Source organism: Tauraco erythrolophus, chromosome Z (genome assembly GCF_009769465.1).
Source record: "Tauraco erythrolophus isolate bTauEry1 chromosome Z, bTauEry1.pri, whole genome shotgun sequence".
Lineage (NCBI taxonomy): Eukaryota > Metazoa > Chordata > Aves > Musophagiformes > Musophagidae > Tauraco > Tauraco erythrolophus.
The window spans coordinates 87,110,833-87,123,177 of NC_141496.1; the positions used below are offsets into that span (position 1 = coordinate 87,110,833).

Consider the following 12,345-nt stretch of genomic DNA (forward strand, 5'->3'; position numbering starts at 1 on the left):
ACGGCGTATTCGTTTGGAGAAGTCATAGGGCAGAGGATACATGCGTATGCAAGCTTTCCACATGCACGAAGAAATCAGAAACAGAGGGTCAAATGAAAGTGTTCAGCATATACAGCATAATTTAACAAAGAGAATCTCAGTTGCTACAGACTCTAAGAATGACATATTCTAAGAATAGTCAGCCTTTCTCAGAGATTATTTCACAAAGAAGAGGTTCTTGCAGTCCTTCAAATTGTCCTTCCTTCATCTCTTCTTTAGAGCCATTGCCCTGTCCCATCATTTAGTGCTGCTCTGAAAGAGGTATTCAGTGACAGTACTGGTAGGGTGGATTATGGAAAGTCTCTCTAAGCATATTTGTAAATTAACTTCCATAATAGAAAGTCACATTTTTCTATCCTTGAAATCAAATATAATGACTCTCCTGCCCTGCATAATTGAAACTCATGAACTAGAAGAGTTGCGAATGCTGAAAGACCCACATTTGAATTTTTAATTGACTCTGAAACATTCTGAAGTTTTAAAAAGAACCATTTAGTCAACAGCTCACTATTTATCTTATTCTCCTTGTCCAACCATACACATGTGGAATAAATTCCTTTTGTTTATTTCATATAGAGATATATATACAAAAATACACACAGGTGGGGTCAATTTAGTAATTTTAATTCAGAAAATACAACTAGGACATCCACAAATTTGGAGAGATTGGTCCAAGGTCCAAGACTAACCCTTTGGATGTGAAATAAAACTAACTGAAAGTGGGGCAGCCTAGGGACAGAAAGGAAATTCAGAGCTCTATCTGCACAGCACTGTCAATTCCAAACAGCATTTGGCTTATGATCCAGTGGTAGAACTACATGGATGAAGAAGTATTTTGAAAAGGAAAGTAGTTTTTTGGATGCGATATTTTCATTTCTTACTTTCTCCAGGTTCCTCAGATTTTAAGCAACGCCTATAGCAAAGTCTATGCCTGCTTTTGACAATCACAGCTGGCCACAATGTGTGAAAGAAGTCTTAGACGTCCTCAACACAAAGTATTTGTACTAAAGAGCAGAGGGAGTACCTGGCACTCTAACTAGATCTTTTGACATGAGGTGTAGAACCAAGCTCAAGTTCAAACATGACCAATTAAGCATCTGCTGTTAGTGTAGCTGAATCCTCTGCTAGGAGAGGTCAAAATCTAAAAGTTGGTCTTTAGAAAGAAGGCAAGGATCAAGCCGTCAATGCTTCTGCCTTCTTTCCTTTCTCTTGACATGAAGATCAAATTATCTTTTAATATTTGAAGCAATTATGAAAGAAATAAAAAAGGAATAAAGTTATGATGCATGAGGAATCACTATGCCACATTATTTAAAGCTTGCTTTAATGTCCTGTTCATAGGTTGCCACATCCATCTTAAATCTCCATTTAAGCCGGGTGCAAATAGCAGAAAAATTGTTCTGCTAAAAGTAGGGCAATCTTAGAAGTAATCTTTCAAGATTGGACACGACAGATTTTGTGACTTGCCCTGCAATATTACTTCACATGTTTTGTTGCTTTTCAGATGCTGAGCCATCAATCCCTACTAGCAGTGAGTGTGGCATTTTATTTGTTGCAATTCATTTACAAAAGCAAGCTAAGTGCACAAATGATCATTGTGAGATACCAGGATAAAAGAAGTAAAAACCCATCAACAATTAAAGTTCAAGACTAAAGCAGTTAAACTGGATAAGAAAAAAAATAGAGTTTCCCGCCATGCTTACAACTAATTCTCCAAGGCAATCACTTTTGACTGCAGTAATACAAGGAAAACAAATGGTAACACACTAAGAGAACTCAAAAAAACATTGAGATTCACTTGGGACAAATATCCTCAAGTGTTATATGAGATAAGCTGAGACATATTCCAGAACGCATATGGAACACTACGTGTGGTCTCTGACTAGCAATTATTAAGCTATAGAAAACAATTTTGATGGAAAGAGATTGGAAGTGACAACAGAGAAAGAAGAAACTTCAATCTAGAGAGCTCTTAAATTTAAATGTGTGTATTCTTATTGGAGAAAGGATGACCACAGAACTAGCAAATAGATACAAAACATGTATTTTTACTTTCTTTACTACTTAAAGCAGGTTGCTGAAACTTATTGCACCTTATTCTGTTCATCTCTAAAGTTGGGTGAACAGTTTTGTTTCTTCGCTCATGTTTAAAACCTCCTAATGTCCCTTACAAAAGCTGTTGTAGAACTACAAAGTAACATCTATATCTATTGCTTGTAATATATGTTCTTTCAGCTGAGCTCACAAAGTACTGGAAGCACATTTGTCTTTAAGAACATCTGCTAACGCATTTGGGAAAGTTTAGGATAAATCAAACTGTGTGGTAGCAATCTCTAAAAGAGAGCAAGAAAAGATCGGGTACAGAGGATATGGCACAAAAAGGAAAAAGATGGATATGCTTCAGACAACCTTTTTTCACCTCCAAAAAACACCATTATGACTGGGAGGAACTAGCAATCCTCAAGTGCTGGAAAGACTTCAAATCACCTTTAGTATGTGAGTGCAAGAGGCAAAGGAAACATAATTAGATGCTCTTATATTCACTTCCTGAATGACAAAAGTGCTTTTTGAATCAGAACACTAAAGTATCTGTACTGTTATTTGACATACTTTCACTAACTTTATAATGATTTTTGTCAGTTAAAAAGGGTTAGAAAGTTGTATGTTCAGAAGTTAAGAAAAGTTACCATGACAAGTGCCTACGCAACATGCACTGGCAGCCCAGAAAGCCAACCGTGTCCTGGGCTGCATCCAAAGCAGCGTGGCCAGCAGGTCGAGGGAGGGGATTCTGCCCCTCTGCTCTGCTCTGTGGGACCCCACCTGGAATACTGTGTTCAGCTCTGGAGTCCCCAGCACAAGAAGGACATGGAGCTGCTGGAGTGAATCCAGAGGGGGCCACGAAGATGATCAGAGGGCTGGAGCACCTCTGCTATGGAGACAGGCTGAGAGAGTTGGGGCTGTTCAGCCTGGAGAAGAGAAGGCTCCGGGGTGATCTTATCGCAGCCTTCCAGTACTTAAAGGAGGCCTACAGGAAAGCTGGAGAGGGACTTTTTACAAGGGCGTGTAGTGACAGGACAAGGGGCAATGGCTTTAAACTGAAAGAGGGGAGATTTAGATTAGATATAAGGAAGAAATTTTTCACTCTGAGGGTGGTGAGGCACTGGCACAGGTTGCCCAGAGAAGTTGTAGATGCCCCATCCCTGGAAGTGTTCAAGGCCAGGCTGGATGAGGCTTTGGGCAACCTGGTGTAGTGGAGGGTTTCCCTGCCCATGGCAGGGGGGTTGGAACTACATGATCTCTGAGGTCCCTTCCAACCCAAACCATTCTATCATTCTATCATTCTATGATTAATTCAGCTCTTGCATGTGATGAGTACACACTGTCTGACACTGCATGGTCACGTACTGTTTTCTCCCTGCCAGATCTGTCTGTATCAAGTACGCAGAATGGGTGATGTTCTCAAAGTGAAAATGAGTGTCTGTATAATGAATGAAGTTTCTTTCTTAAGACTCCTTAATCTACTGCTGAAGTTTCAAGGTGTGTGATGAATAATGAGACAGGAAGAGAAACACAGACCTATGCTGAAAGCAGATGCAGCAGTTATATCCCACCCTGGAGCATTAGATTCTACCCCCATCTCTAAGCTCCTGTGTAATCCTGGGCAACTCACTTTAAACAAAATGTTTACAGTTAGTCATAAGTTTTTCACTTCTTGGCTCAGATCCCTGTGGTCCATAGCTAAGTTTAAGTGAATTCTTTCAGAAGTAGAATCCTTGATATCCTGCCTATATCAGGTCAAATTTCAAACTCTTGCTCTAAAATACCAGGAAATTATAGTCTGCCAGGGAAAGCACTACAGCCTTTTTTATGATAAATGCACAGATATTCTTTTCTAATTAGATTCTTGAAAATGGTTTAAATTCTCCTGAAATGTCAGAATCTGACAGATTAGCTAGCATAAAACTCATATAAAAAAACTTAAAAAAAAAGAAAAAACAAAAAAAGGAAAAAAGGAAAAAAGGAAAAGAGAAATCTGTAATAGGAAGCAGGAGCCTACCTTTCGTGTGGGTCATGCTATAAGCCATGCTACCTATTGTAGAGTAATATTCAGCATAGGAACTTAAAATAAATTTTCAGTATGTATATGGATGCTACAGTCATATTTGTGAAAGAAATGACTACCCAGATTAGGACTTCATAATGGTAGTGGTCTAAAATGTTCATGCCTATTTTCATGCAGAAGTGGATTCTTTTCCTCTTTACTCATTTCAGATTACAGAAAACACATTTTATATTCAGGACTGGGCATAATTTCTGTGTTGAAGATTACTGGTAAAACAGTTTTTCATTTACATTTCAATTATACTATTCTCTAGAAGAGCTCTTTCTCACCTTTCCACTCATGAAAATATGGAGGATTTCAGTTTGACATGTTGTTATAGCTTCTGATAGGCTTCTGGTGCCTTATGCCTCTGCTCGGGCACATCCTGTGGACTGCACCTCCAGGCTTGCAAAATGGGCTGAAGATTCAGGTGAACCATAAATCCCTTCAGTGAGAAGAACCGCAGAGAAATACCACACTCTGAAGACATCACAATTTAGATGACTTATATTTCCACTCCTGTCAAGCTGCAGTTCCTACGCAGACTCTATCTCAAACTTGCAACATCTCAGTGCTCCCACCTGGAAAATCAAAATAAAAGTGAAGAAAAATATTTTTTCTAAATAACTTTGTTCATGCTAATTAATATCAGACTAATGAGTACTATCAATTCTTCATGGTGGCTATAACTGCTTTTGAAGCAAAACTACAGTGAGAAAGTATTTGCTCTATAGGATAGACATTCTTGCTAATGAGGCTGAAATTGATAGAGACACTGCTCTTTGTACTGTCATGGTTTAACCTGGCTGGCCACTAAACACCATGGAGCTGCTCGCTCATCCTCCCCCTCCTCCAGGGGATAAGGAAGAGAATTAAAGGGGAAAAGAGAAGGAGACTCGTGGGTTGAGGTAAGAACAATTTTATAATTGAAAGAAAATAAAATTAAAAGCAATAATGATAATAATAAAAATGATAATAACATATGATAATATATAAAAATGATAATAATGTATAAGAACAAGTGATGTCCAACACCAGACCCATCCCAGCTAGCGATTCCAAAAGAGAGAAATCCCCAAACTGCAAACTCAGAATAGCGAGAGCCCCGAAGAGAGATCAAAGAGCAAGAGAGGTTCCCATCCAACCCTCATCTATTTACTGAGCGTGATGTTGCATGATATGGAATATTCCATCGGCTAGTTTGGGCCTCAATCCTAAACCTAAACTCAAATCCTAAGCTTAGAGTTGTGGGCCCACTGCTCCAGCCATGCTCCTTCCCAGCCTGCTGTGCACCTGTACACTGGCAAAACACGGGCAGCTGAAAAGTCACTGATTTCCTCAGCAGCAACTAAAAACATCTACACGTTATCAACATTCTTCCCATACCAAACGCCGTACTAAATCCAAAACACAGCACTATTCTAGCTACTAAGAAGAAAACTAGCTCTATCCCAGACAAAACCAGGACATTCACTAACAAATATCATTAGTCTAAAAAGTCAGGAAAAGTTTAGTTTTTGCTGCTACACTCCGAAACCTCACACACAATCTCCAAAATTTAAGATAATTACACACAGTCATAAGACAGTCCTGTGACATAGTTTCAGTCTGTACGCCGTCTTTTGAGGTGTTCACTGAACAACAAGTAAAGATGTCTTGTCGTTTCCTGCCATATCTATGACGTGTGCTGACGTCACAGTCACTGCAGCAATATAAAGAAACAGAAGTCACTGTGCCGGTGGGTGGTACAGCATTTCAACAAGGGCCCTGCACCACACAGTAGGCAAATCGGAAGTCAAGAACTGAAAGCAAATTTAAAATACTGTTTTGTATGTGACTGAAAGTGTGAATCTGAAAGATGCAAAATTTCTGAAAAGCTTGGAGCTTGTTCAGTCTGAAGTCTAATGATGACGTGTATTCAAATGTCACCAGTTAGCTGTTTTGCTGCTGATCCTTTGAGCAGAAATGTCTTACTCCACAAGGTTTATCCTGTAATCCTGTACTGTCAACCCAAGAATCAGGACTCCTAACAGCCGACTTGCCTCCAGCTATTTCACCTCCTCAGCAGCTTTCAAGAGGCTGTAATATACTGTCAATACAAAAGCCACTGTCTTATTGACAGGTGAAAGATGAAAAAAAAAAAGGAGGTTTATAAAAGATGAATTGAATATCAAGCAAGATAACAAAGGAACGATTCCACAAGGCACTATCAGTTTTCACACAAAACTACTTAAAATCTTTCAAAAATAAAGTAAGTGGAAGCTGTTAATGATTGTGTTACACTTAATACGTTTGAAATGACAGGTCAGAGCTTAGATAAGATTTTTAGTGTGTCATACAGGTTATTAACACTGTAATCTACCGGTTTAGTGAGTGTAGGAATCTGTCCTTCAAATGCCTAGCCCCAGTTAAAAAAAATTCCACTTTTCCAAGGTCGTAACGAAAGCTGGTTTTACATGTGGTGGAACGACCGCCTACCTACTACTTCTTCTACAAAGCTGTGAACTCCTCAAGGCTCTCACCACTGGGGGGCTGTGCGAGCACGACATTTTGGCCACTTCTTGGCCCTTCACTGGTTCAAAAGGGCAAAGGCGTTTTTACCTACGATGGAACGTGACTTTGAAATAATTAACTAGGTTTTTCTTATCTCTCCCCTTTGGCAGAAAACGCATCAAATCGTGGTTTAATTAGTCCTGTGAATTTTTTAGAATGACTGTAAATGACTCAAAATCTTTTGCAGGTCATGGTAGTTGCATTAAAAAAAAAAAAAAAAAAAAAAAGCAAAATCCTAGAAAACGCGAAACCCTTTTGAATCGTCTGAGCCTGAAACATGCTCAAGGATCAAAAGTAATTCTGATGAAGCGTGGACGCTGCAAATCCCGTCCACAAGCTGATGCCTAGTGAAAGTGTTTGACAAATACTCAGAAAAGAGAAAGAAATTTCCACGGAGACACAGGTAACATTGGGATACATCCAATCAGTTTGTGCAAAAAACTGGTTTTGGTACTAATACAGATCTTTACCCTTCCCTTTTCCGACAAGCATAGGAAATTGGCACAAATAACAAAGATGGCAAAATCTGGTAGAAAGCCTGGAAACTTGGTAATTCACAGGGATGTGCTGTTCATGACATGAAGTTTGCTGCGGTTTTAGTCTGCAGGAGATGCAAGGAAAACCAGAAATTCCAAGCTGCTAGCTATTTCATATACGTGACTTGCCTCCTCTCGATTCTCCCAAGTGCCTTGCGGGTCATGGAAGGGACTAGTCACACCAAAAGGGAGCAGGAGGCAAAACGTCCCAGCATTTGCATTTCAGGCCACCTGGAAAGTTCTCCTGACGTTCACTTTTCCAAGATCCAGCCCAAGCCTCGCATGCACGCAGAGCCCGCGGAAGGGAGCCGGTTTTGACAGCACGAGTAGCGGCCCTCAGCCGAGGGACGGCCAGGCTCGGCTACCGGTACCGGCAGATAAGGCGCGACACCCCTCTGCCCCCTTCCCTTTGTCCGGCCACCCGCGCGACGCTTTAGGGATCTGCCACCCGCTCCACGCCGTGAGCGGGGGGGGGCACGCGGGACAACCGGCGCTACAAACGGGGGTGAGGACAGGATTCCGCGGGGGAAGGCGCTGGGAGGCGGCCGCCCGGCGCGGACCGAGCGGAGCGGCACCGCCTACCCGCGGCGGGCGGGGCGGGGCCGCGCACCTCCCCCCACCACCCCCCCCCGCCCCCGGACCCCGCCGCCCCCCCCCCCCCCCGCCCCTCGCGCGCGCTCCCGCCGGGCTCGCGCGCCGAGGGCCGCCGCGCCTCTGCGCCTGGCCGGGGCAGGGTTTCGCTCGGTTTGGCTCCGTGTCACACACAGATGTGACTCTTGTCTGTTCCCTGCGAACGTACGACCGTGACGGCTCACCTCTTCCCGCCTCCCTTCCACCCCCCAACCCCCCCCTTATCCTCCCGCAACGAAAAAAAAACCCACCCTTTTACAAAAATTTCTTCAGATCCCACACCGAGCAGCAGCCGCCGCAGCAGAGCCCGGGAGCTGATGGAGCAATGGGTGGGAAGCGGGAAACCGGCACCACAAGCGAAAACTTTTCATCTGCCTAACTTTTCGCTTCCCTTCTAACGCTCTCCCCTCTCCCCCTCCGGCTCCTTACCCCCTCCTCTGGGCTACGCTCCATTTTCCGCCGTGTCTCTCCCCTCTCAGCCCTCCCTCCACCTTTCTCCTCGCCGCCTTCTCCCTCGCTCGCTCCAGCGGCGCCTGGAGCTGATAAGGAACGGGAGAAGCAGCGGGGGAGACTGAAGCCGCTGCGAGGAGGACGCGGGCAAAGGAGCGGGAAAAGGAAAGGGGGAAGAGGGAGGCAGAGAGCGGCGGCGGCGCCGCCGGCCGCCCTCACCGCAAAGTTGGCGGCGGCCGCTGGGCGTTTTTGACAGCTGGGCGCGGGCGGCCTCCTCCGCAGCCCCCGTCTGGCACAGAAAGTTCAGGGGGGGAGGGACGCGGCAGACGGGGTTACTTTTTCGCCCCCCCCCGACCACTTCTTCCCCTTCCCTCTGCCTCCCTGTGTGCCGCCCTTGCCCGAGAGCGTGGGGTCAGGAGGCAGCCACGCTGCCCTCTCAGACCCACTGGCAGCACCCCCCCGCCGCCGCCCCTTCCCCTTCCCCTTCCCTAGCCAAACAACCCAACAACAACAAACCAACCTGTGGAGGCTCTGACCCGAACCTGGGTCCCTCCTCCCATCACTTCCAGCTCCCCGCTGAAAGCGCTTTCTCTTTCTTTCCTTCTGCTGCTCGGGCTGAACTTTGGGGGCTGAAGTTTTGGAGGAGTCAGAGAGAGAGAGGGCGGGGGGAGAGAGAGACTCGCTACTGCTGCCGCTACTCTTTTTTTTTTTTTTTGGGGGGGGGGTGGGGAGGGGGAAGTATTTTTGGTTTTTAAATCTCTATTTTTAGTTCAAATCACCTGAAGGTGTGAGGGTGAGAGAGAGGAGAGTGAGGAGGGAAGGGGAAGGGGGGAGGGAGCCGTGGGGAGAGGGGGGCAGAGAGAAGCGCTGAGAGCCCAGAGGCAAAAGGAAGGGTGCAGGCACTGCCGCTGAGAGGAGATCGAGAGACAGGGGGTGCACTTGACAACCAGCATGCAGAGATGGTAAGAAGTTTCCAGCAGCCTTTCGTTTTCATTCTAGCCTTTACTTCGGTTTGGTTTGATTAATAAATCGTGCAGTAACACAAGCAGCCCTGCTCGCTATCCGGTGCGTTTCAGCCTTCGAACAAACAAGCAGCCGGGCAAGGCGAAGGAGGAGGGTAATAAATAAATAAATCAGCCCTGTGCTGCGGAGGATTGGGGGAAAAAAAATGACTAAGAGGCTGTGCTAAACTTTTAAGTGAGTTTGGGGGGGGTTGGAATGGGACGGCCACATGCTTTTTACCGCCTCCTTCCCTCCACTTAAAGATGGGGTAGTTAAAAAAAAAAAAAAAAGTGTGTGCATATGGAGGGAGGGAGAGCGAAGGTGGAGTGGTGTTGGATCAGACGTACAGTGGTCTGATTCCTTTTTCGCACACCACCTTCTGCTTGGAAGTGAGTAAGGTTTGCACACAATGTGAAGGTAACCCTTGAGAGCGGGGGAAGGAGCTGTGTGTTTGCGTGTGAAACAACGCCTGAGGCAGGGAGGCAGAAGTGTAAATCCACCTTCCCTCCGCAACTCTTTTCTTTTTGTTGTGCATGTGCTTGCAGTTTGCACCTCTCCGACCAGCGATTGTTAGCAGAACTTGCAGAGTTATGCCGATGCCCTAACTGTAAAAGGGAGGAGGGAGTCCCGAAAAGACAACTTTGGGCAAGTTTTTGCTGCTTATTTCATGTGCTGTGCAAACGTCTCCTTCACAGGAGGGCTTTTGCAAAGCAGGGTTTGGGCTCCCACGAACTCTTGATTTAAAAATTAAAAATTGAGATGTCTCAGGACGTTGTTTGACTGAAGTCCGTTCGTCTGGGTTGCGATGTGAGGATAGGTTAAACAGCTGCGAAGAACGAGCACGTTTAGGGCTGTGACTGCGCTGAACATGCATAATGATAACTGCTCGTGTTAGCAAGTGGACTGACCTCAGTAATTAACAGTGATCAGCCCATATTCAGTGAAGTAGTCTATTTTCAGTCGCTGTTTCCGTCGCCTTGCTTTCAGTCAGCTTTTGTCACCTCACTCCAGGGATGTTATATTTGTGTGCCTTGGGTGTACGTATGTGCACGCGTGCACACGCACACATACATACAGATGTATATACATATATATGTGTGTGTATCTACATACATATATCTCTTGGTGTATATATAGCACCCAAACTATAAATACAGTGAATGTCTGCGTGAATGAAAGGAGAGCTTGAGATGGAGGGTTTGTATTTTTCCCTTCTCTCCCTAACATGACATGTCTTGTTTCCGTGATCAAAGCCACAATTGGAGTGTAGGAGATGCAACTGTCAAATGTAGGCAACAATAAAAAAAAAAAAAAAAAAAAAAAAAAGGAGGGGGGAAAAAGCAGCATGTGCTCGGGACTGTGGTTACAGTAACGCTGACAGAAATTAAAGTGGTTTTGAAAGCAGCATGCGATTTATGATGGTTCCCATTTACCCTAGAGTCAAGCTGTTGTAAAATTGATGCACAAAAGACATCATGTAATAATCCCGTGTACCCAGGATTAAAGTGGCAATGAATGTCTTTTCGTGTGTGTGTCTGGCCGACAGTTAAAATGGTTTGAAGCTATTTTTAAGTGAGAAATCAAAGCAGGATATTACATATTTATTTTCTTAACCTGTATGTTAGTCGTTCATAGCAGTCGTTGAAATATTTTTTAGTGGAAGCGGGCTTTTATTTCTTATTATCTTCCGTTTCCCCTCTATATTATAACCCATCTCCACAGACAAAATTTAAAATGGGGTAGCATTTTTGTCATAGTTTCAGAGTACAAATGTTCACAGTTTAATTACTGAGTTCATTTCAGACAGTAATATTTAATAAGCCTGATCAGCAGATCTGCACGAGAATACCAAGGTCCTGTAAAAGTATGTGGAACTTTCCTTGCCCTTAAAAACTGCAGGAATTTTTAATCTGAAATTTAATGGGGCTTATGAACTGTCTGATACACTGTAGTTTCATTTTAAGCTGTCCAGTATTAATGAACCATCTAGCTCCGTGTATATTCTGCTTTAAATTCCTAAGGCACATAGATTTTAAAATTTAGTCACTAAATATTTCAAATGATCCATCTTTACCTGGGCCAGGTGCAGGAAAATCTAAATTATAAGCTAATTTGTCATGAGTGAATTTTGATACTCCTTTTAAGAACTGGAATTGTGAAAGTATTCCTTAAGCACATCTTACACATATAGCAGAAGAACCCTGCCTTGGTACGTCGTGTTGTAAAAAATACAACGCAGTGACGTTTTAGGGAAAAAAGTGAGCAGATCTATGTCTTTAATCACATTGCATTTTTATTATTGAGGTATTTGTGAAAGACAGGTATGTGATTACCTTAAACAAAGCAAAGAAGCAGACAAAAGCAGGGACGACTATTGCTCTATTAAAATGTAAGTGTTACAGTTTGAATTTTCTAGTGAGTTTTTGAGTTCAGTGCTTTACATAACATTTTGTCCTAATCTTGCTTGCTGTCAGAGATGTTTCATGGTTGTGCAATTGCTGCAGTCAAGAATGCCAATTTGCATTCCAGGAGTGTCATTTGATTACTTTTATCTGCACAGCTCGAAGACCAGCCCAGACCTCTCATTTCATCTTGCCGTGTCACGAGTCAGTGCTGTGTCGTCTTTTCAAAAATCTGCCTGATTTAGACAAGAAAGAAAAGTGCTTTCATGTTGCAGCCGCAGTCCCCTGCTAACTTGTCAGCAGCAGGATATGATTCACTTGGGCTCAGAAGAACGGTGCGGAGACGAGGGTTAGGCGGTTCAATAAGCCCATGGACAGGTAGTGTGTGACGTCTCAAGAGAGCTTAAGTTAATGAAGAACAGGTCTGCTTAGTTCTTCACACTCTGACCTGGTGCTGTCCCCACAGTTTTCTCATTTGATCTTTCCCAGCAAATTGATCTTTTCTAGTACTTTTTTGCCTTCCAAGTTAGTCCTTGTGGGACTGAAATTAGCAGAGCAACTTAAGTTGGATAATACAGCTGTTCAGAAAAGAAGAAATTGGACACTAGCTCGTAAAGGGGGGAGGGGAAAG

General features: G+C 43.8%; 1 protein-coding gene across 1 annotated transcript in view; it reads left to right on the top strand.

Annotated features, from left to right (window-relative positions):
* Positions 1 to 8,954: 8,954 nt before the first annotated feature.
* BNC2 (basonuclin zinc finger protein 2) overlaps positions 8,955 to 12,345 on the top strand; it is a 336,975-nt gene continuing 333,584 nt past the window's right edge. The window contains exons 1-2 of the mRNA XM_086629489.1: positions 8,955 to 8,988; positions 9,169 to 9,272. Of these exons, the coding sequence (XP_086485615.1) occupies positions 9,270 to 9,272 (3 nt within the window). The 5' untranslated portion in view covers positions 8,955 to 8,988; positions 9,169 to 9,269. The remainder of the gene's footprint in view (positions 8,989 to 9,168; positions 9,273 to 12,345) is intronic.